The 24,723-nt window shown below is 43.7% G+C and overlaps 1 protein-coding gene across 1 annotated transcript; it reads left to right on the top strand.

The window, feature by feature from the left end:
- The first annotated feature begins 3,968 nt into the window (after nucleotides 1-3,968).
- PROX2 (prospero homeobox 2) lies at nucleotides 3,969-14,166 on the top strand. The gene is made up of 4 exons (XM_007117110.3): nucleotides 3,969-5,280; nucleotides 9,817-9,926; nucleotides 10,981-11,175; nucleotides 12,696-14,166. The coding sequence occupies exons 1-4, from the start codon at nucleotides 3,969-3,971 to the stop codon at nucleotides 12,879-12,881; spliced, it is 1,803 nt and encodes a 600-aa protein (XP_007117172.2). The 3' UTR covers nucleotides 12,882-14,166.
- The last annotated feature ends 10,557 nt before the right edge of the window (nucleotides 14,167-24,723 follow it).

Genomic DNA, 24,723 nt, shown 5'->3' with positions numbered 1-24,723 from the left:
AACCTCCATACTGTTCTCCACATTGGCTGCACTGGTTTGCATTCCCACCAACAGTGTGGGAGGGTTCCTTTGAGAAACCCTCTCTTGACCCACTTCTCCTTCCAGCTACTGTCCCATTTCTCTCTTCTTTACAAAACACCTTGAAAAAGTTGTCATAGTTAATGTCACCAATTCCTCTTCTTGTCCTCTCCCTAAAATTCAATCCAAACAGGCTTTCCTCCCCCCTCCACTCCACCAAAACTGCTCTGATCAAGATCCCAAATGACTCTGATTAACATCTGGAATTACTAACTTGAACGGTCAATTCACAATCCTTATGTGACTTGACCTCTCCCCACTCCTAGAAACACTTTCTTCACTTGGCTCCCAGGACCTCACACACTCCTAGACTAGACTAGATTTATTCCTAGGACTGACTGGTCCTTGTGTTTCCTGTTTGTGTCCCCTCTTGCCCCAGCCTCTTCATGCTGTTAAGACCTAGGACTCAGACCTCAGCCCCCTCTCTATCTACATTGACTCCTTGATGAGCTCACCCATCTACACACCAGCAACTCTCAATTTTATATTTCTAGCCCAGATCTCCCCACTGAACCTGAGGCTTAGTTATCCGACTGCTTTCTCAACACCCTCATTTAGATGTTTAATAATTACTTCAAATTTATCATGTCCAAAACTGGGCTCCTCATATTCCTCCCCAAGCCCACTCCTTCTGCAGCCCTCCCCAGCTCAGTTCACGCAACTCCATCCTTCCAGGCCAGACACTTCAAAGTCATCATCAGTAATACTTCTTTTTCTCTTGGGCCTCGCATCTAATCTGCTAGTAAATCCCATTGGCTCCAACTTCAACATACATCCAAGATCTGACCCAAGTTCCCACTTCCATTACTGCCACCCTGGCCCAAGCCATCTCATCTGGATTATTATCATCTAGATTATCGCAAGAGCCTCCTAAGTAGTCTCCCTGTTTCAACCCTTGCTCCCCACCCCCTAGTTTATTCCCCACCCAGTAAAGAATGAGCCTTTTAAAACTAAGTCAGGTCTCATTGCTCATAACCTTCCAATGGGTCTTCGTTTGTCTCAGAGTAAAGCCCAACGTTTTTACAAATGACCAACAAGGCCCTATATAACGGCCTTCCATTACTTAGTATGTTATTACATCTGTCTCCCTTTGCATGGATGTTAGCTTCACATGGGCAGAGGATTTTGTCTGTTGTCAGCACTCAATCCACGTTTGTTGAATGAATAAATGAATGAATGTAGAAGAAGGACCAGAGTAAGGAGAGGCTAGAGGATGGGGACCAGTCATGAGGTATTGGAATTGTCCAGGTGAAGTTATGAGACGTGGAATCAGGAAAACATAATGGGAAAAGCATGGCAGAATGTAGTTCAGAGACATTTTTGCCCAAAAATTTACCAGCCATGGTGACCAAATCAATGTTGAGGATAAGGAGGTGGGCAGGGGTCAAAGAGACTCTTCAGCTTCTGGCTTGAACAATAAGATAGGTAGCAGAGAGGTAAGGCAGAGGGGCAGCTACAGAGTTTGGGTCTGAAAATGTTGAGTTTAGGAACTATTCACTAAGTAGTTAGAATAACTATAACCAAACCCCTCTTCTTTTTGGAAGCTACTTAACTGAAAATATACATGGTTTATACTATTGTTGTATAGTTCCTCTTGGTTAAAATATCAGTTCTTCCAGTGTAGTGATCATTATTAGTTAGAAAGCAGCTAAGGCATGCTCAATGATCCAGTTATGCTTATTAGATGATATGATTTTAAAATAATATTTTCATATGATACAAATAATATCTATTCATTGCCAAATGATCACAGGAAGTTAAATGTTTCTCTCTCCAAGAGGTGGTAAACCATCCAAACTGTTGGTAAAACTTGGCGATAACAAATTCTTTAATTTATATTAATTTGGTGAGTCACTTTTTTTTTTTTTTTTTTTTTGTGGTATGTGGGCCTCTCACCGCTGTGGCCTCTCCCGTTGCGGAGCACAGGCTCCGGACGTGCAGGCTCGGCGGCCATGGCTCACGGGCCCAGCCGCTCCGCGGCATGTGGGATCTTCCCGGACCGGGGCACGAACCTGTGTCCCCTGCATCGGCAGGTGGATTCTCAACCACTGCGCCACCAGGGAAGCCCCCTATTTTTTTTTAGTAATTTACAAATGTTTTACTTACTCAAAGCCAGAATCTTCTAATTACTCTGACCTGAGAACCTAGCCTTCTCTCAGTGGCACTTCTCCCATCTGGCACGGCAGATGCCACCACCTCCCACCCTCCGCCCTGGCACTTGGCATGACGTTGCTCGTAGAGAGCTTGTGTTGTGCGGCTGCCAGTCACCTGCCAGCTCCAGGTGGAGGCTGTGGTCAAGTCTACTGCCTAGAACCCACTGGATGCAGAAGAGCTGAGATTTCCTGGAGCAGAGAATTCCAAGTAAGCTTCAGGTGAAAGTGGGAAGAAGAAAGCAAGCTCTCTCCTGCCATCATTTGGACTAGAGCAGCAATCGAGAGTGAAAATTTGTAGAGAAAAAAAGAAATCCACTTACCTTTTCTAGGAAAGGATGAAACTTTTTAACAGGCAGAGAGGTCGGTCTCTTATGCAGGTCTTTTCATCTTCAGGGAGGGAGCTGAAGTGTGGCTGCATCAGAAGACTTGGAATCTTGTAACTGAGAGACACTCAGCCTCACTGAGCCTCAGTTTCCTCATCTATAAAATGGGAGAATTACACTGACTCTCAAGGTTGGTGTGAGATGCAATGACGTTACACGAACGAATGTTTTGTAAACTCAAAGTGCCTCATACCTGCTACCGGAAGCCTCCTGGTTCAAGTGCAGTGTACTTTGATATTCATGGGAATAAAACAGCTTTACTCAGTCTTTTCTAACATAGCTCTCTCCTTCTCCCCATACCTTCATCCCAATTTCCAGTCCCTTGTTGTGCTTTTTCTTCACAGCAGTTAGCACGACCTGAAAATGTACTTATTTATTCTCTCTTCCCCTGTTACACGCCCAGCTCTGTGAGAGCAAGACTCTGCTGTCTTGTTCACCACCAACTCTCCAAGCGCCCAGAAGGCCTGATGTATAGTAGATGCTTAAAAAGTAGCTGTGAAACGCTGTAAGAGAAATACATAATCTGACACTTCCAGGAGCAAGATAGCATAGCGGTCCAACAGCGGGTTCTCAAAATTTAGTTTGCTTGTTTCAAAGGCAGGTACTGCCCTGCCCCAGCACTGAGAGATTCTGATTAATTAGGACTGGCGGGCCTACCCAATTTGCTTGTTTTAACAAGTGCCCGGGGTGATTCTGTTGCAGATAGTCACTCTGAATCAAGACAAATATTGTTCTGACTCCAGCCTGACACTTACTAGCTGTATGACCTTAGGGAGGTAACTTCTTAACTCCTCTGAGCCTGTTTCCTTATCTGTAAATAGGACTGACCACATTCCCACGGAGCTGTTATGAGACATAAATTAGGTAACGGATGTAAAGTTCTTGGCCCAATGCCAGTTATGCAGTTAGCTGCCATTATCATTATTATTACAGATTATTTTATTGTTATGCCCTGGCAGGAGAAGAACCTTCTCCTTGGAGGGTTGCTCTTCAGAATCTCCTCAAAGTGTGGTCTGGACCAATGACATCACCTGGGAGCTGGTTAGGAAGGCAGAATCTCTGCCCCACTCCAGACCTGCAGACTCCGAATTTGCATTTTAACGAGATTCCAAGGTGATTTGCTTGCACGTACAAGTTTGAGAAGCACTGCTCAAAGTCACCTGCACTGTTTTCTCCTGTCTCTAATTTCAGAGTCTGACCAGGAGGTGGGTAAGCCCCAGCATCGCAGAGTCTGAATCCTTCCTCTTAGTGAAGAGAAGCCCCCAGCTCACGGTAGGTGCACCTCCAGCTGAGGACCTGACGGGGAGGAATTCTCTCACGGTACCCTGACTAACAGCCTCTGTGGAGCCAAGGGATGGAGCCAAACTTCAGCTTGCTTTCTCAACCATCCCGGGCCTGCTCATACCTGGCAGAACCTTGTACCAAAGATGGAAGAAGCCCGTCCCCCAGAGAACAGGGCAGAGACTCCCCATTTCCCTGGAGCCAGGTCCCCAGCTCCAGCCTCGCTGACCCCGACTGGTTTTGGGATGAGCACATCCAGGCAAAGAGGGCCAGAGTAGAGACCATCGTCCGAGGCATGTGCCTCTCCCCTAACCCTCCGTTGCCAGGCGATGCCCCAGCCAGGGACAGCCCGTGCTGCCCAGAGAAGGCCCGGGAGCGGAAGAGGAACCTTCCCGTGCAGCAAGGCCCCCTGAAGCCAGGCCATACCGGGGACCGGGGAAGCAGGAAGGGGGGCCCTCGGGTGAGAGAACAGCTTCACCTGCTGAAGCAACAGCTAAAACACCTGCAGGAGCACATCCTGCAGGCTGCCGAGCCCAAGGCCACAGCTCAGGGCCCGGGAGGCTCAGAGACAGGGAAGGACCCTCTGAGTGTAAAGCAGAGGAATGGCTCTGGGTCTAGGTCCTGGGCTGTGTACAGTGACCACCACCAGGGTTCCAGCGGGGACCTCTCCAGGGTGGCGGAACGCGGAGTGTCTGAGGTCAGACACCAGTCTGAGGAACCCAGGTTCCTTCCTTCTGGAGCACGAGCTTTGCTGGAGATTCTGAAGAAAGAATTGACGGGGGCCATATCCCAGGCTGTGGACTCAGTATTACAGAAGGTGCTATTGGATCCATCAGGCCACCTGACTCACCTGGGCAGAAGCTTCCCGGGGCTGTTGCCAGACGGTAGAAGCGAGCCCTCGCCTCCTGAGGGAGGGGCCTGTAAAGATCCACTTCCTCCGGCTGCCTTGCCCAGGAGGGCCCAGCCACAGACAGGGGCTCCGCTGGGCAACTTATCTCTGGCCAAGCCTCTAGATTCTCCCAGGTACCCTGTCTCTCCGAGAATGATCCCCAAACCCTATCAGGGTCCCCCAGCAAACCGTCCCTTGACTGTGCCTGTCCACATCCAGGAAGATCAGATTCTCAGCCAGCTACTGGGCCATAGGCCCAGCGGCCACTGGAGGGGCAATCTTCCGCAAGACTCATCCCCCCCGAGTCCCCCCTCCTCAGAGGCGGGCCTGCGACCTTGGGGGGCTGTCAAACTGCGACCACTGGCTTTGAGCCAGCAACAGTGCCCCTGGCTCTTCAAGTCCACCTGTTTGGAAAGACTGCCCCTCGTTCCCTCAGTGAAAATGGAGCAAGGTGGCCTGCAGGCTGTCACGGACGCACTTCCTTTCTCTTCAGCCCTTTACATATCCTTTACTAGTAATCGAAGTTCTCGTTGTCACAGCCCAGAGAGACAGGAAGTCTGGACGATGGGGTGGGGGGACAAATAACTACCCAGCGTAGGGAACAGCTCTTCCTTCCCGGTGGTCTTCTTAACGTTGCTTCTGGGCCTCCCTCCCCTGTGGCTCGTTATTTGTTAGGTTCCTGAGAAAGTGGTGACCACATCTTGGGATTTAAGGATGCTTGGAGGGGTCCGTCACCTTCTTCGGTGACACATCAGATTCTACCACTACTGACTTAGTCCTTTGGGTCTGAAAGGGTTTTGTCTGTTTTTAAGCCCAAATTGGCTCCCAAAATACCCTGTGGAAGGAAAAAACCCCATCATTTGGTTGTCAGCTGCCCATATACCTTGGCAGAGAGGGTCAAAGGAATGGCCTCACCTGAGGCATGGCTCCTGGAGCCTCTTGGCTCTACAGGCAAAAGGCCTGCTCTGACCAGATAATTCACGGGGAAGAGACGAGGGACCAGAAACTCCTGGAGCAGATGGGAAAGGGGAAGTTTTCTGCAGGGACTAGACCTGAGGGGTAAGCTGAAAGGAGTAAGAAGATTTCAGTTTAAGGACTAGCTTCTAAGCCGCAGCTGAGGAGAGAGCCTAAGGCCGCGCACATGTGGAGGAAGAGGAGGCCCCCATGGGGAAGGCTGCGGGGCCCAGGCTGGTCTGGGAGGGTCCGAATCTTTTTTTTTTTTTTTTTTAATTTTTATTTATTTATTTATTTTTGGCTGCGTTGGGTCTTCGTTGCTGCGCGTGGGCTTTCTCTAGTTGCAGCGAGCGGGGGCTACTCTTCGTCGCGGTGTGTGGGCTTCTCATTGTGGCGGCTTCTCTTGTTGCGGAGCGCGGGCTCTAGGCACGTGGGCTTTCGCAGCTGTGGCTCGTGGGCTCTAGAGCGCAGGCTCAGTACCTGTGGCGCACGGGCTTAGTTGCTCCGCGGCATGGGGGTTCTTCCCGGACCAGGGCTCGAACCCGCGTCCCCTGCATTGGCAGGCGGATTCTTAACCACTGCGCCACCAAGGAAGCCCCAACGGTCTGAATCTTATTGCATCATCTTTGCAACCCTTAGGCAGACCCCACTCTTACAGTTTTTTCTTCAGAGTAACTCTCCCTCAGGATGTTAACAGTTGTTGAAGTAGGAGAAAAAGTAGCTTGGGTAAATAAACACTGGGTTAGTTCCATTACTGCGGGACTTCTCAGAGCCATGCTTAAGTCCAATGAAAAGCTCTAAGAGGAGAATGTATGCAGCCCCAAACTCATATGACCAAAGGACCCTTTTCCAACAGGCATCTGTAGGACTCAAGTTCCTGAGAACATATTTTGGATGTTGCTTTTTTTTAGGGAGCCAAGCTCACGCTGCTCCTTCTCAGAGACAGCCTTAAGTCGCATCTCCTTGTGTCTGTGGAGTCACACAATTCTTAACCACTGCGCCACCAAGGAAGCCCCAACGGTCTGAATCTTATTGCATCATCTTTGCAACCCTTAGGCAGACCCCACTCTTACAGTTTTTTCTTCAGAGTAACTCTCCCTCAGGATGTTAACAGTTGTTGAAGTAGGAGAAAAAGTAGCTTGGGTAAATAAACACTGGGTTAGTTCCATTACTGCGGGACTTCTCAGAGCCATGCTTAAGTCCAATGAAAAGCTCTAAGAGGAGAATGTATGCAGCCCCAAACTCATATGACCAAAGGACCCTTTTCCAACAGGCATCTGTAGGACTCAAGTTCCTGAGAACATATTTTGGATGTTGCTTTTTTTTAGGGAGCCAAGCTCACGCTGCTCCTTCTCAGAGACAGCCTTAAGTCGCATCTCCTTGTGTCTGTGGAGTCACACAAGCAGGTGTGAACAGTGGGGCCCTCTACCTGGCAAGCTGTGCTGAGGGCGCAGGATGGGGTGGGGCCAGCTCACTACCACGCCAGGCCCGCCCTTGTGTCCTAAATGCTATGAGCACCCCCTGCTGGTCACAGGTGTTGGAAACACTCCCGAAGCTCTGGCACCGCTGGTTGCTTTCCTGGCAGGCAGTGAGCAGCTACAAAACCAACGCTGAGAGCACCTCACCAGCCACCGGTAGGCACAGAGATATCAACATAGAATCTCTCGCCAGGTGATAGCCGTCTGTGAGGAAAGCTATCTGTCGGGCCTTTGATAAGAGGCTACTGGTTAAGACTCTCTGTCAAAGTCAGGTGGTGGAAGAACCTCAAGAACTCAGGCCCCAAAGATTCTCTGCTGTCCTTCCCCTGTGAGGGGTGTGCTATTTCTCAGGCACCTGGCCCTGAGAAATACACACACAGGGGTGTGCCTGGCCCTGCCTCATGAAATGAGGATTGGGCTCCAAGAGCTTCAGGAGGTTTCGGGGGCCACCCACGGAGCCTGGCTGCCCGGGTCAGGTACTTGGCCACCTTTGGAATGATTGGGGGCCCCCAGGCAGCCTCCTGGCCCCAATTATTCCCTCATTCCAGCATTAGAGATTTATTCCTCTGGGCCGTGAAAGCCACCTAAGAGCAAGTTCTTCACGTGGCACGTGGAATACAAAGATGAAAGGATAAGGTTCTTGCTCTCAAGGACCTTCACATTCACATGATACGCCTGTGAAACAGGCAGAGCAGGTATGATGATGAGACGATGATTTACTGCACACCTTCTCCGTGGCACTGGCAGCTCCCCTGCTCGCCACCACTTAGCCACAATTCTGAGACACAAAACGCTCTGAAAATCTCTATGATTTCTTTCCCCTAAGGTTGATGGGAACTCACTTGGTTGCAAAACCTGACCTGCACTGATGGGAGGCTATTTATAGACTATCTCACTTAGCATAATTAGTCATTGATTTTGCTGTGGGAATATTAAACGGATTAGACTCCTGCCACAGACCCTGCTGTGGGTGTTAACTAACACATCGTACATGCACCATATTACCTTTATAAAATAACAGGGATTCTGAAGTCTGGCTTCCATTTGGCCCAGCGTTTCAGATAAGGGATTATGGGCCTGTGTTATCTTACCCTCCTCAAGCATCCACTCTAGATCAGTATCAGGGAGGCAGGGACAGAGAAGCAAAATAACTTGCCCAAAGTCAAAGACAGACACATGAGAGACAGGATTCAAACCCAGCATCTGACTGCCAAGCACAAGCTTCAACCAATACACTCCACAGTTTAGAAATGAGGCCCAGAGAACGTAAGTGGCTTGCCCAAGGTCACACAGGGTCTTGGTGGCAAAATCTGTATCTGAAACTGGGTCTTTGGACTCAATCCAGGATTCTGTCCACAGCATTTATGAAGGATAAGAAGTAGGGCCAATGAGGCAGGGGGCAGGGGCCTCCTGGACAGCAGCCTGGGTGCCTGGCCAGCTGTAATTATAATTAGTTGCTTGGTTTCCTTCGGGTAAACTGACATATCCTACTGAGAAGTCTTTATTGTCCTAAGGCTACAGCTCTCAGGCCTGAGCTCCAGGGTAACTCTGTATGCTTGTCACTCAGCCCTAGGATTGTTCCTGGGAATGCTAGGTGTTCTCGTGTAAGAATCTTTTATTTCCTTCCCACCCTGGTGCTAGTTTTCACACCACAGCCCCCTACTCTTATTAAAGGGGAAGGAATCTGTTCCCAGAGTGAGGAATGAGTTGGAATAGAATTGCCATATTTGTGTATGGATTAAAGTTGACCATTTAATCGCTCACTCATTCCTTCATCCAACATTTATTGAGCACCTACTATGTTCCTAGCACCGGGCTAGGCATGTGGAATACAAAGATGAAAGAAAAAGGTCTTTGCTCTCAAGGAGCCAACAGTCTAAACGCGGAGACAAACGTGCAGTAAAATTCCAATAATGTCATTGTTACAAAAAAACGTTTATACAAAGAGTGTTGGTAGCCCAGGGTAAGGAAGGCCTAATTTGGCAAGAAAAGGTTTCACAGCAGAGGGAGCATCTGATTTGAGACAGGAAGGATGAGGGAAAATTCTGCCAGGCAAATGGAGAGCAGATGCAACCCAGCAATTCAAGCTTCGTGAGCCAAGGTTAACTGTGATCTGGTACTCAGTCTGGAGAGATGCTCGTTGGCGTCAACACTGCAAAGGCAATGATGAGAGCCAGAATGGGGACCGTCTAGTCGACTCCTCTCATTTTACAGATGAGGAAACTGAGGCAGAGAGAAGTAAATCTCTACTTGAGGTTTTGAAATGGTTTATCTGGGAGAGAGTTGCCGTCTCTTCCCATCGTATTGTGAAAGCACACACACAGTACAACAAACTGTATTTGATATCACATATGCCATAGAACTTTACACATCAAAATGTTCTTTAAATTCTGCAACTTTACTGTACATATATGGTATTCAGCATCTGGAAAGAAAAAGCTTATCTGATCATACTTGCTAGAGGCAGAAAAACAGAGCAAATACATCATTCAACCAGAAAAAAATAAAGTAGATACCATAAGGAACAGGGCAATTTACTATTTGGATAACTGGACAAAATTATTTGATGAACGGGTATTAGTTTTCCTTGACCCTGGGGTAAATCCAGGAGGGCCTCAACCCTGGTCACTTGAAGAAGGCCAAACTAATGTTTTTCTTCACACGCTATCCCAGTTCCAACCTCCTGAAGGCTTATTTTCCTGATGTTCAGGTAAAGTCCTTCAACTGAGTTTCAGCCTCTGCAAAACTCCCAAGTGGCAGCGGGTTTTTCCCATGTGAGGCAAGTCCTAGGTCATCGTATGTGCACTTTAGCTCCCCTTCATGTTGTGGATGGAATTGGTGGCATTTTTGGTCTGGGCTGAGAAACTGCCTGAATAATCAGGGGTAACTTTGGGGGTAGGTAAGTTGGGTGTCTGAATTTAAGCTTTTGAACTGTAGGTATACCCAGAAACACATGGGGAGAGAGGCAGGGTTAGAAAGAACCACTAGGAAATGGCGTCTTTGGCCTAGTGTTCTGTCTTTGCTGGGGACACTATGAAAAAGAAAGAGTGTATCAAGAGTTGGACACTGTCCCTGTCAACTTTACATTCAAACTGCTGTGTTTTAAAACCGACTGAAGATGCATACAGATCAATGGGACAATAAGAAAAATCAAGGTCTGATGGTTGGAACCAGGCCTTGCCTGTTTCCATAAAGTTTCTGAGGGTCTCCTTTACCCTGGGTATTGGGTTAGGCGCTGTTAATGCTTTGTATCTATAACATCCCTTTGCTTTTTTTGAGCTCTTTCCCTCATATCCAATTGCTTGGTTGATCCCTGCACCAAGCTCTCGTTCTGATTCATTCTGCAACTCTGAGTTGCCAGTAAATGGCTCTCTGATCTACACGTTTACCCCTTTCCTTGGCTCTTTACCTGGCAGAGGGCTCTGGGGCTGCCATGCAATCTACCTGGGTGCAGCAGAAGCTGGGACCACACTAGTCTTGACCCTGGACCCTCCCAAAGTCACACTTTTCAAGAGTGGAAAACCTTTATAAATCTAGGCTATAAAATACAATTATTTTCTAACGGGCATTATGGCTAATTCAGATTTTTCTGTGTGTAACTATAGGCTTAGAAAATAGCTGTGGCTTCTTTTTTAAAGAAAGCCCTTTTTAGTGTTGGTTGAAGCCATTCTTGTTAACCCCTGTGTTGAACTGGAAGCTGACAGTTCTGACTCTGAGCACCTCATGGCAAACGTCTGACTTCATGGACCCTGTTGTTTGTACAGTTCAACCGCTGCATTACCTCCCAGATGATCAAGTGGTTCAGCAACTTTCGTGAGTTTTATTATATCCAAATGGAGAAATTTGCCCGGCAAGCAATTTCAGATGGTGTCACAAATCCCAAAGTGCTGGTGGTTCTCCGCAACTCAGAGCTTTTTCGAGCTCTCAATATGCACTATAACAAGGGAAACGACTTTGAGGTAAGATCATGTGCTTGGGTCCCAGGAGGTCTGATGAGTGCCTTCTCTTTGTGATTGGAGTTTTAGAAAAGATCCCCTTCCGTGTCTGTCCTTACATCACTGAGAGCAGGGTAGCCTGGGGCCAATCTCTGTACCATCCACAAAGATTACAGCCTGCACATCTTCTCTTAGGCAACTGATGGATGCTGCAAACTGACTGTACAGCCAGTCTTTATTCATAAACTTGGCCAGAGGTCAGCTGTTATGCCATTTTAGACAATACTCTGTAATGACCGAGTTAAACAGCCTGTCGACCTTCTCACCTTAGCGCCAGGAGGCCCAGGACTGCATGCAGGGCTCAGCTGCAGCACCTAGTCTTGGCCTAGGTTTTCTTTACGACAGTCTCTGTTCTTTCCATCATTTGGTTTTTATCTTCATCCTCCCTTGAACAGTTTTATCTGTGGGTCTTCCATGGCAGGTCACCTCAAATCCTTTCTGGAAATAATAAACAATACTCAAGCTTCTCAGTCCTTTGGGGATCTCTGTGAAGGCACGTTGGTGGCATCATAGAGGTAAAGCATCAGTAAGGGGTGAGCAAGTGGCCTAAGTGTCGCTGGTGAGAACTCGTAATCCTCCGTGTGTGTGGCTGACAGCTCTGTGAGGCTGGCATCTCGTTCTGCACGTGCTGGGTGTGTCTGGTCACTGACTACACTTCCCTCTTCTTGCATTTCTCACTTGACTGTGATCACAAAGAGCAGTGTATTGACACCTCCAAAAAAGGGAAGAACTGCTGGCAATCGCTGGTTAGACGCTCCATCAGAATATGTTTGGAAACCTAAGCCTACCTGTGGGGAAAATGGACCATGCCTCCTTTGTGAGGCTCGTGGGAGTCAAGGCATGTGGATGGGAGGCAGCGCTGCCACGTCTTTCCACGTGCGGGCGTCATCTGGCACGCAGTGGTGGCAAGCCCCAGGCCAGGCTGGATCTGGAGGCCCTGTAGGATGTCCCATCATTAATGGTGCCAGTCTGGGTGAGGTCCTGGAACATATTCTTGAGGCCCCCTCCACCCCCGCAAGCCTCCTGGTTGGTTTTGGGAGCAGGAATGATTCCAAGTCCTTCGAACCCAGTCCCAAAAGATGGCAGAATGAGGTACGACAGTCGGAAGCTTGGGGGCCGTTCTTTCCACATGAGGCACTAAGGAAAAGAATACTAAAAACCCCTTCTGAACCACAGATTTAATTTCAGAGTCAGAGTTTCCCACTTACTAAAAACGTCACTCATTAGTGGAATCAGCTACTCCTACAAAGGGAGTGTCCCTAATACACTTTCTCCCGGGGCTGTCTCATCAGTACCATCATTTTAAGGTATGTATCTGATGAGGGAGGAACAGATTCCGCAAAAGTCAGGGGCGAGTAGAGCAGGGATGCTCTGAGCAGCCCACAACCCTAGGAACAGGCAGCATCAGGCAGTGAGGTCTGTATGGTGCCAGTGCTTCACAGCCTCACGTCTTTTCTTCCTTGTGGGTCTCTTTGGGAGTGCAGGTCCCAGATTGCTTCTTGGAAATCGCCAGCTTGACATTACAGGAGTTCTTCAGGGCTGTCTCCGCAGGCAAAGACTCAGATCCTTCCTGGAAGAAACCCATTTACAAAATTATTTCGAAACTGGACAGTGACATCCCAGAGATATTCAAATCTTCCAGCTATCCCCAGGAGCTGTTTCGGAATTAAGGTCCCACAAAGTGAGGAGCGACTGGCCTGGGTTTCCTGGGCTTATCTTAAATGGCAGCCAGTACAGCTGTAGTCACATAAAAAGAGTATAAGGGGAACCCCTCAAATAGGTACCATTACCATTTTTGATCATTTATTTCCTTCTCCAGAATTACCAGAGGTTTAACATTAACTATATAATATTGTAAAAGGAACACAACAGTTTGGAACCAGAAGAATCTCCACGCCACTGTTTCCAGGTATCGTGACCCTGGGAACTTGCAGATGTCTCTGCATCTGTAACATGAGGTTGTAAGGATAAAAAGACATGTCCTAAAGTGCTCTGTGCAATGTTTCTCACTACACAAATGTCATTTTTTTTCTCCTTCCTCTTTCAGATAAGGCTATCTTATTTGGGGTTTTTATAAATTGCTGTTTTGAGTTACCTATTTATCAAGCTCCACTTATTTGCAAGACACTTTCAAATACATTATCTTTAAGCTTTTTACCCTGAAACATTTTTAAAACAACCCAACAGAAGTTTTAGAACTGTAAGATAAGTCGCCAAAGGCTGTGAGGCTAGGGCATTTGGGTTGGTAGGGGCAGTCAGGAGTGGGAGGACCCCATGGCCTTCTGATGCCAGGTGGCATGTGGGCCACCTCATGCTGCCGCCCATGCTCTCACACAGGCCACCATCCCCGGTGAGCATCCAGCACTGATGCGGCACTATCTTCTGACAACCCCTGCCTGGCACTTAGGAGTGCTTCATCACCCGGATGTCCACTGATCGTTCCAGCAAAGCCGACACAAACTTTCTGCAGGACCTGAGTGTTGCTGTACATTCACATTTATCTGCTGGAAGAGTTTATCAGCTGAATAACCCCAACAGTCTCTAGGTGACCAATGCAATTAATGCCCCAACTTCCTATGTGCAGAAGAAACTGAACTTCAGACCATGAAAGCCAGAAGGGCCTTAGGGGCTCATCTGGCCTACCCTGCTTAAAAGAGGAAGGAGGAAACTGAAGCCCAGATGCGAGGCTTTGCACAGACTATGGATGGCTTAAATGGGACAAATACAGCATCACACAGAAATGGAAATTCTCCTGCTCCATAAGGACATTACAGCCCATGGTCAATCTTTCACAGATAAAGGAATTCATGAAATCAACATTTCTTTCACCTACTGCTCCAACACAAATTGTGACTTGCTCTGAGCATATAGGCAAGACATCTGCAAAGCTGAGTAACTGTATCTAGCTTCCCAGCTAGTCAGAATCAAGTCTTTGAAAGCATGCCAAAGGTGTGCAGGCCAGGATAGGCGTCACAGAGCTGGAGCTCTGTGGTCTGATTAAGGGGTGTCTGTGACTTCATTAGTTTACTTCTTTTCCCTCTGTGCAAAACAAGTTTCCACATTTAACTACTCCACTTCCTTGACTTTTCAGGTCAGCTGGATCAGATAAGATGAAATCCCTAAATTATTGCTAGATGTATCAACATAAAAAGGTAGGAAAGACGACTTTCTTTTGAATTTTCTCTTACTCCAAACAGCTAAGAGGAAAACCAAAACAAACATACTCAGCCCAAACCAGTCTTTTGGGGTTGCTTTAAGGCTATTTGTAAGTGTCCTTCATCACATCCAACTGTACTCAGATGATCTTTGCCCTATTTTCTCCCACAATGTTCTCTTTACAAAAACGAAGGACTCCGTCAAAACTCAGTTTTAAAAGCAAGCAAGCACTGAGTATCCTGAGCAAGGGCAATCAGGCATCTGTGTTTGGGGAAAGGAGAAGAACCTGCTGTCCAGAGTGACATTACATAGTTATTTAAGACATTCATGGGAAACAATTCCAAGTTCACATGATTGTCCAATATGAACAGCCACTTTCTGTCCCAAACCTGAAATTCATTAGTGTTTTAAACACTGAGCCAAGCCACCTCCAGGGCAGTGAACCTTGTCCCAGGGACCAATTAGATGAAATGTACAAGCTCAGATTGAAAACATTTGGGTACTGCAGTCTTTCCAGGAAGTGTTCTCTAACCACTGAGCTAAACACACAAGAATGCATAAATATATATGCTCTGCCAACAGAAGAATTCTAGTTTACTATATTTTTCTGTTTCTACCAAGTATGGTGGGAACACATTCGAGCATAAACTGAGATGGTTATTGTGTTCTTTTAGCAGTCATAACATTGCCAAAGGCCTGCTTATTCTTTCCATCAAGGTGTATGTGGATACTATTCTCTCCCAAATTAGACATGCTCAGTGTCTGGTAAAATACTGCATAACTGTCCAATCCTTCTTTGTTGGACAGTAGGGGCTGGACTGTGGTTTAAGATGATGGCACTACTGAGGACTTAATGTCCAATGATTAATTGAAAGCAGGCAGTTAATTGGCATTCCATGCAGAAAAATGTTCATTAGGACCCTTTATTTCAAACATGGTTGTATATAGTATACACAGCTCCAGACCAGATTCATACAGTGAAGAGGTGAAAGGCATCTCCTAGGTATATAAGGGGTACCTGAGCCATTTTCTTTCCATCAGAGAAAGGGTATACCTGGCAGCGATAGCACAGCACTCTAATAAAGTTCTACACCCCAGTCCCAGGGAGGTACACAGGTCCACTTTTAAAAATTGTCTTTGTTTTCAATGACGTAATATAGAATCCTCAGAAAAAATAATTTAAAATAAGGCTTCCATAACATAATTTTACATGTGCCTTTAAGAAAATATTTCTTTTAAAATCTTTATAAAATTTGCTGAAATTTTGGTAACCCGTTTCCTGGATGAAGTATATATTCTAAATGTTCATAATCTTTTTTTTTTTTTTAAGTGAAGTATAGTTGATGTTGTGTTAGTTTCTGGTGTACAGCAAAGTGTAAATGTTCATAATCTTTGATTCTTTCTTCTTTTATAGTTTTGAACCTTTGCTCTGTAAAGCAGATCAAACATAGTTTGATGATGCATGCATTCAAAACAAAACAGAAATTTTAAAAATCCATTGATTTTTTTACACAAACTCTATTAGGTAATTTGTTATTTCACATAATACATGTGTATTTGTATTTCACACAATGTAAGATCATTTTCTCAGGACTGAGAAAATCAGAAAAGATATGAGATAAAGTGATGAGGGGGAGAGCTAAAGTTATAGTTCTGTCAGGCTGAGGCTTGCGACAATATGGCAAATACAATACTTCTCATGAAAGTATAAACATATTCTTGGTCAGATTTAAGTATATACAACACACACTGTAAAGACTGAGCTCTGGTTACATAGTTGAGAGCATTAATAATGCATGCTGTATCTCTGAGGTAGATCATGGTACCTATACTTAAAAATGTGTACTAAGTGCTCACCCATGGAAAAAGATAATTCATGAAAAGGGTATTTTTCAGGGGTAGACAATTCCTATAGACCAGAAGAATCTCTTTCAGACTATATAAGCCTAAAGAGTATAACCAAGTGTCCAGGAGTTGAACGCTCAATCATATTCTTTTAGAAAACCAGATGCTAGGCCCCAGAGGAAGAAGGGAATGTCTGATGAAACGCTGAGGGCAGGTACAGACAACGAAAACGGTATAGGAACACCCACTCCAAACCCCATCAGTTTCACATGTCCATCTACTCACACTGAGGAGTCTGCCTTCTCTTTTACCAAGAGTCTCTCGGGGTTGTTTCTAACAATCTTACCCTTCACACTGACAAACTCTTGTTTTGCCATTTCCGAATTCTCCAGCATCACCCCTCAAACAAACGTCAGGTCCTAGAGTCTTCCCTTAGAAAACCCTTTTTCTCCCCATATTTACTGATTTCTGTGGCTCAGACTCCTATCTCCTTGACAACTGCTTCTCCTTAACTAAGTCTGAAAAGTAAGTAAGCACTGAGTACCTCAAGCAAGAATGTCATCTCTCCCCTTCCCTTTCCCCCACTTTATCCTCAGCTATCTGATCTGCTGCCCCTGCCCCCCTTCACTTTCCCCCTCAACCAATACCTTTCCTAAGTAGAGTTCTGTGGTTAGGTGCATGAGTTCTGGAGTGTCTTGTCATTCTGGCTCAAGTACCTACCAGCTCTGATCTCTGCAAGTTACTTATTCCCTTGGCCTCAGCTTTTCCATTTGTAAAACACAGATAGTAAAATAGCACCTACCTCATGGTACTAAGTTTTAGGTAAAATCATACATGAAATTCTCAGCACACTCCTAGCGTACAGTAGGTGCTCAGTAAATATTAGCTACATTATTACTCAGCAGTCATAAACTGTTAGCAAAATCATGAACATGTACTCCTAACAGTGACGAAGAATTATTTTTTTTAAGAACGGCACTGATGTGTGACATTACTGATATAAAACATATTCTGAATTTCATTTTTACTATAACCATGTAGTAACATGCACTAATATCTGTAAAGATAGCAAAAAACTTAGCTTTAAAGTGGTATGTTAACGTTTTCTGAGAGGTAAACAAAACCCAGCCTAAAAAAAAAAGCCATGTGCCATTAACTCTGTATGCTTCCCTCACTCTTTATATAACAATCCTGTGTTGATGTGCTGTTTACTTGACACATGACATAGCTATTACTGCTATTTGCTAGTTGGTTGCTAAGATATCAACCTGCTTTTCTTTTCTGTAGGCCAATACATTGCCTTTCTGACACCCTTTTAATTATAAGCTTTGTGACTGATGTAGCAGTTCTAAAATTATTCAACTTGCTGTCTTCAGCAACTGCTTTTTGAGGCTGTATCAGTATCCATTGGATAGATTGTTTTTGGCTTGAGTATTTTCTGAATTAACTTCTGTCATTTATTCAAAACACCTTTATAGTTGTTCCACTTGTTAAAGAGGCTGTTTCACTGTTTTCTTGATTGGGTGAGTGGGTGGGTAGGGGGAGCATGTACTGACACAACCCTGATTTTCCTCTCTTAACATTTAAAATCTATTTACATTTCCACAAAGATAAGCTGCTTGCTTTCTTATTGAAAATGACCTGACCCCTTTTCTGATTCTTTTTCATTTAAGAGTCATTAAAGTTGATTATTTTCTTCCTCTGCTCTTTCATGAATATGGGTCAGTGCTTACCTTTTTCAGAATATTTAAGACTCTAAATGTTTTTTTGGCTACTGTTTCTAAATAAACTGACTTTTTCAAATCAAGCTTTAAGAGACAATAGGATCAATTTGATGCTTTGCTGAATTCTCACTCTATTGAATCCCTAACCAAAAAACCACAATTAAATTTGGTAGAACATATTCTTTATAAATACCCCAAAGCTGCTTTTATTCAAGATTACTATCTTGGTGTTTAGATACTTTATTCCTCATCATATATCCCCTTACTTCATCAAGGCTGAGCTTACTGACTCCGGACCAACCAGATCAAACTCCAGGACTCCTCTCCTATGGGACTCTTGCCAAAAAGAGTGTCAGAAATACGAGTTTCTAGAGAAGAGAATGGGGTGCAGGTATTAGAACAGAACACACATATAAACAGTTTTTGCTAGACTGTAGATTTGTCAGCAAATCCTGGGAACAGAAAGCTTAAAAACACTGGACTTACATTCCTAAACACCTTAGTTTTGCTATACTAGATGCAAAGATAATTAAAATCCTCATACCATGTGAATGGTAGTTACGATAATGTGTCCTTTGGCTCTCGAGTAAGGCAGAGTTTAATATGTTGACAATGCTGAGAATATGCTATTAAGTGACAGTTTTCGCTTCTTTACTACAGAATCATGCCCATTCACTTCAAACGTTATCAGGGCATTTCTCTGGCAGATGGACAGTCTTCTCACTGTTTCAGGAACTAGAAAGATGCACTATTTATTGAACAAATCTCAAATGTTCTAAAACTTGGCAGAAAAAGAACTCCCAAGCATTCAGTCCATTGCTGTTGTGCCAGAATTGGTGAATTTGCCCCCAAAATGAAGATCAATAACAGATTTTTCGGCTTTGGGGTATACACTTATCAGTTCACTTCCTTTAAATAAAGTGACCACAATTTACCTCTTCAAAGCATAGTTATTGAGAAACACACTTGCATTGATGATCCCATGAAAAAAAGACCAAAAGCCGCTTGAGGTTGCAAAAGCTATGTGGCACCTCCCAGCAATACAAAGTCCTGAACTCACGTTGCGGGTGGGACCACGAGCAAAGTGACTCATTCCATATCTTTTAACAGTTCTTCAAAACCCCACGTGAAGTGCTGTATCATGATTATGGTAGTGGTTACACAAAGCCACACATGATAAAACAGCACAGAATTACACACACATACACACTGGAGTGCTTGTAAAACTGGTAAAATCTGAACAAGCTCTGTGGAGTATAACAATGCTAATTTCTTGGTCCTGATACATAAACTCTTATGTAAGATGCTAACATAGGGGAGGCTGGGAGAAGGGTGCACGAGGACTTCCCTGTACATTTTTAAAAAAACTTCCCATGAATCTATAATTATTTCAAAATAAAAAGTTAAAGAGGGGCTTCCCTGGTGGTGCAGTGGTTGAGAGTCCTCCTGCCGATGCAGGGGACACGGGTTCGTGCCCCGGTCCGGGAGGATCCTACATGCCGCGGAGCGGCTGGGCCCGTGAGCCATGGCCGCTGAGCCTGCGTGTCCGGAGCCTGTGCTCCACAGCGGGAGAGGCCACAACAGTGAGAGGCCCGTGTACCGAAAAAAAAAAAAAAATTAAAATTTAAAAAAAAAAAAGTTAAAGAAAAAACATAACCCACGTAGAATCAGAATCTTTAAGAAAAGGTTCTCTTGAAGGAGCGATGTACTCTAAGGAAGAAGCATATAAAAGCCCACACCAGCACAGACTGGAGTGCTTCTATAAGGACAAAATTTTCATTTTGTTAGGGTCTGTTTGGTTTTGTTCTGTTCTGAGTACACAGATAATCGAACTATCAGCTAGTTCTGCTCTCTCTGGGATCAGAAAGAAGTCATGGAAAAACAACCTGTCCTGCGTGCTCACCACACTCCTCATCTATCTACAACCTCCCCACAAATCACATTTCCCCACTAAACTTCCAAGTTTAAGTAACATTGTAAGGCAATTCATTTCTTTGTATTGTTAGGAATCTTCACCACAACTGTGAACGTCTTGGCTTGTTTTCAGGCCCAGGGGCACATATGTGTTTTAGATTAAAAGACATTTTAAATCTTGGGTTTATTTGCTCCCAATAAGCCAGATTCTTCCTGTGCCCAAGCTGTACCTTGGCTATCAAGTACCTTTGGAAACTATACTAACTCTTTCAGGCTAGGTGGATTTTATCTTTCACTTTAGGAGTTTCCTATTAACAAATAGCCTTCCTACACCTCCAATTTCTTCCACACTTGCAAAGTTACTGACAGACCAGGGCCTTTGGCAATTGTGATCAATGAACCTACCTTCAGACAGAGATAAAATAAAATTTAAAATCTCCTTTAGCCTACCAGTTCTCAAACTTGGCTACACATTGGAACTACCCAGTGGACTTTAAAAATTACCAGTGTCTGAGTCCCACCTCTAGATTCTGATTTAATTGCTATGAGGTGTAGCCTGAACTTTGGGAGTTTTAACAGATCCCTAGATAATTCTTATATGCAAAGTTTGATAACTACTGCTTTAGCACACAACTCTTCACATGGAACACTTTTCATATTTCATCACTCTTCCAAACATGCATAAAGAAAAGAGTAATCATATGCTTGAGTGCTCATGAAATATAAGCAATTATTCAACTTGAAACATATCAATTCTTGGATTAGGGCCTCCACTGTCAATACCCTTCCCTGACCATAAAACTTTGGGAATGCCTTGTAGAGGCCCTACTGACATGCTCAGGTTCATATCTAATGAAAGCAGAAGGCTCATATGAAAAACAGGAAATCCTCTCTTTTCCTCTCTCTCTCTCTCCCTCCCTGTCTCTGTCTTTCTATATATATATTTTTAAAACACACTTTATTTTTTAGAGCCATTTTGGGTTCACGGCAAAATGGAGCAGAAGGTACAGAGATTTCCCATATATACTCCCTGCCTCCATTTAAGCATAGGCTTCTCCATTATCAACATCCCCACCAGAGTGGTACATTACAAAGGATGAATCTACATTGATCGGCATCATGCAAAGTCCACAGTCTTCATTAGAGTTCTCTCAATGTTGTACATCCTGTGGGTTTGAACAAGTGTATAATGACATGTATCCACCATTACTGTATCATACAAAATAGTTTCACTGCCCTAAAAATCCATCCTTTTCCATTAACCCCTAGCAATCACACTAATCTTTACTGTCTCCATAGTTTTGCCTTTTCCAGAATGTCATATAGTTGGACTCATGTAGCATTTTAGATTGGCTTCTTTCATTTAGTAATATGCATTTAAGTTTCCTCCATGTCTTTTGATGGCTTGGTAGTTCAATTATTTTTAGTGCTGAATAATATTCCATTGTCTGGATGTACCACAGTTTACTTATCCCCTCACCTACTGAAGGATATCTTGGTTGCTTCCAAATTTTGACAATTATAGAATAGAGCTGCTGTAAACATCCATGTGCAGGTTATTGTATGCCCATAGTTTTCAGCTCCTCTGGGTAAACACCAAGGAGTGTGATTGCTAGATTGTATGATAAGAACATGTTGACTTTTGTAAGAAACTGCCAAACTGTCTTCCAAAGTGGCTGCACCATTTTGCATTCCTACCAGCAATGAATGAGAGTTCCTGTTGCTCCACATCCTCACCAACATTTGACACTGTCCACGTTCTCGACTTTGGCCATTGTAACAGGTGTGTAGTCGTACCTCAGTGTTTTAATTTGCATTTCCCTAAAGACATATGATGTGAAGCAACTTTTCATATGCTTATCATCTGTATACCTTCTTCGGTGAGGTGTCAAGGTCTTTGGCCCATTTTTAAATTGGGTTGTTTTCTTATTGTTGAGTTTTAAGACTTCTTTTTGATTTTGGATAATAGTCCTTTATCAGATATGTGGTTTGCAAATATTTTCTCCCAGCCTGTGGCCTGTATTTTTATTCTCTTGAATGTGTCTTTATGTTTTTTGTTTGTTTGTTTTTGCGGTACGCGGGCCTCTCACTGTTGTGGTCTCTCCCGTTGCAGAGCACAGGCTCTGGACGCGCAGGCTCAGCAGCCATGGCTCATGGGCCCAGCCGCTCTGCGGCACGTGGGATCCTCCCGGACCGGGGCATGAACCCGCGTCCCCTGCATCGGCAGGCGAACTCTCAACCACTGCGCCACCAGGGAAGCCCTTGAATGTGTCTTTAGCAGAGCAGAAATTTTTAATTTGAATGAAGTCCAACTTATCAATTCTTGCTTTCCTGGGTTATGCCAAGATCACCTAGATTTTCTCCTATGTCCTCTTCTAGGAGTTTTATAGTTTTGTGTTTTACATTTAGGTCTGTGATCCACTTTGAGTTAATTTTTGTGAAGGGTGTAAGTCTGCATCTAGATTCACTTATTTGCATGTCAATGTCCAGTTATTCCAGCACCATCTGTTGAAAATACTATCTTTGCTCCATTATATTGCCTTTGCTCCTTTGTTATATTCATGTGCATCTATTTTGGGCTCTCAATTCTATTCCATTTAATTATTTTTGTCTGTTCTTTCACAAATACCACACTGTCTTGATTACTATAGTTGTATAGTAAGTCTTTAAGTCCAACTTCAAGTAAGTAGTACCAGTCCTTCAATTCTGTTCTTCAATTTTGTGTTAGCTATTCCAGGTCTTTTGCCTCTCCATATAAACTTTAGAATCAGTTTGTTGACACCCACAAAAAATTTTGCTGAATTTTGATTGGGATTACTTTGAATCTATAGATCAATTTGGGAGGAATTGACATCTTGACAGTATCGAGTCTTCCCATCCATGAACATGGAATATCTGTATTTAATTTCTTGCATCAGAGTTTTGTATTTTTTCCTCTTATAGGTCTTGTACATGTCTTGTTAGATTTATACTTAAGTACTTGATTTTGGGGGGTGATAACGTAAATGGTATTGTTTTAAATTTCAAATTCCACTTGTTTATTGCTGGTACATAGGAAAGCAACTGACTTTTATCGATTAATCTTGTGTATCCTGCAACCTTGCTATAATTGCTCCTTAGTTCCAGGAGTTTGTTGATTCTTTCAGATTTTCTACATAGACAACCACATCTTCTGCGAACAGCTTTATTTGTTCCTTCCCAATCTATACACATTTTGTTTCCTTTACTTGTCTTACTGCATTAACTAGGACATCTGATATAATGTTGAAAAGCACTGGTCTGAGGGGACATCCTTGCCTTGTTCCTGATATTAGGGGGAAAGCTTCAAGTCTCTCACCATTAAGTATGATGAAGTATGTTAGCTGTAGGGTTTTCATAGATATTCTTTATCAAGTTAAGGAAGTTCCCCTCTATCCCTAGTTAACTGAGAGTTTTACCATGAATAGGTTGGATTCTGCTAAACACTTCTTCTACATCTATTGATATGATGTGGTTTTTCTTCTTTGGTCTGCTGATATGATGGATTATATTAACTGATTTTTGAATGTTGAACCAGCCTTTGCATACCTGGTATATCTCCCACCTGGTCGTGATATGTAATTCTTTTTCTACATAACAAGATTTGTTTTGCTAATATTTTGTTGATGATTTCTGCATTTCATGAGAGACATCTGTAGTCTGTAGTTTTCTCGTAATGTCGTTGGTTTTGATATTAAGATAATGCTGGCGTCACAGTATGTTAGGAAGTATTTCCTCTGTTTCTATCTTCTGGAAGAGATCATAAGGAGTTGGTATAATTTCTTTCTTAAGTGTTTGATAGAATTCCCAGTGAACCCATCTGGGCCTGGTGTTTCCCGCTTTGAAAGGTTAATAATTATTGATTTATTTAATAGATATAGGCCTATTTAAATAAGTTGTCTATTTCTTCTTGTGTGAGTTTTGGCTGATTGTGATTTTCAAGTAATTGGTCTGTTTCATCTAGATTACCCAATTTGTGGTCAAAGAGTTGTTCATAGTATTCCTTTGTTATCCTTTTAATTTCCATGGAATCTGTAGTGACATCTTCTTTCATTTTCAACATTAGTAATTTGTGTAAGGAATATTCTTTTAATAAAAATTTTAATACCTAAATAAATGAACTAGATTCTCTTAAGAAAACTGACCTTCACTAAAACAATATATATATATTTTTTCCTGAAAAGGGCACAGTATCAAAACCTACACTTTCCAGGATTATTCAAACTAGTATTTTTAAAAACGTGTGATGTGAGAAAATATTTTCATGGCTCCTGTGGATTCAGCTGTTATAATTCCAAAGGGAGCAGAGAAAGACTTGGAAAAAAGAACTTCGTGATTAATGGAGATTATCTTCTCAACTGAAAATTTAATTTCCCCACCATTGTAACACATCATCCAAAAGCTTATTAATTTTGAACCATGGCTAGAACTTAGAACCTATTTTGCTTACCCATATCAATTCCGAATCAACTGAAAAGGCAGAATTCAAATGACAGCAGCATAGAAAACTAGAAATCTAAAATACTGGAAGAAAGCATTTCTTTTGAAACCCTGGACATTAAGTTCAGACTCTCTCTAAAACACATGGATAGATAATTATTAGGAAGACATAAAAAACTGTTTCCTGTGGCCCAGTAATTTAGTTCTGTATTTTCCCTGGAAAATTTGAAAATATACCCCAAAAGGGGCATTTACAAGGATGTTCAATGCAACATTGTTATGACAGTGAAAAATTATCACAAATAAGGGAAAATAATCGATGTTATATACCTATAATAGAATATACACATACACCTATGCATATGTGTACATGTATATGACACAGTGGGTCTGCAAAACAACGTGTAAAGAAAAG

This window comes from Physeter macrocephalus, chromosome 11, assembly GCF_002837175.3.
Source record: "Physeter macrocephalus isolate SW-GA chromosome 11, ASM283717v5, whole genome shotgun sequence".
In the NCBI taxonomy this organism is placed as follows: Eukaryota; Metazoa; Chordata; class Mammalia; order Artiodactyla; family Physeteridae; genus Physeter; species Physeter macrocephalus.
Note: the sequence above shows the minus strand (reverse complement) of the source record. Positions and strands in the feature narration are given on the sequence as shown.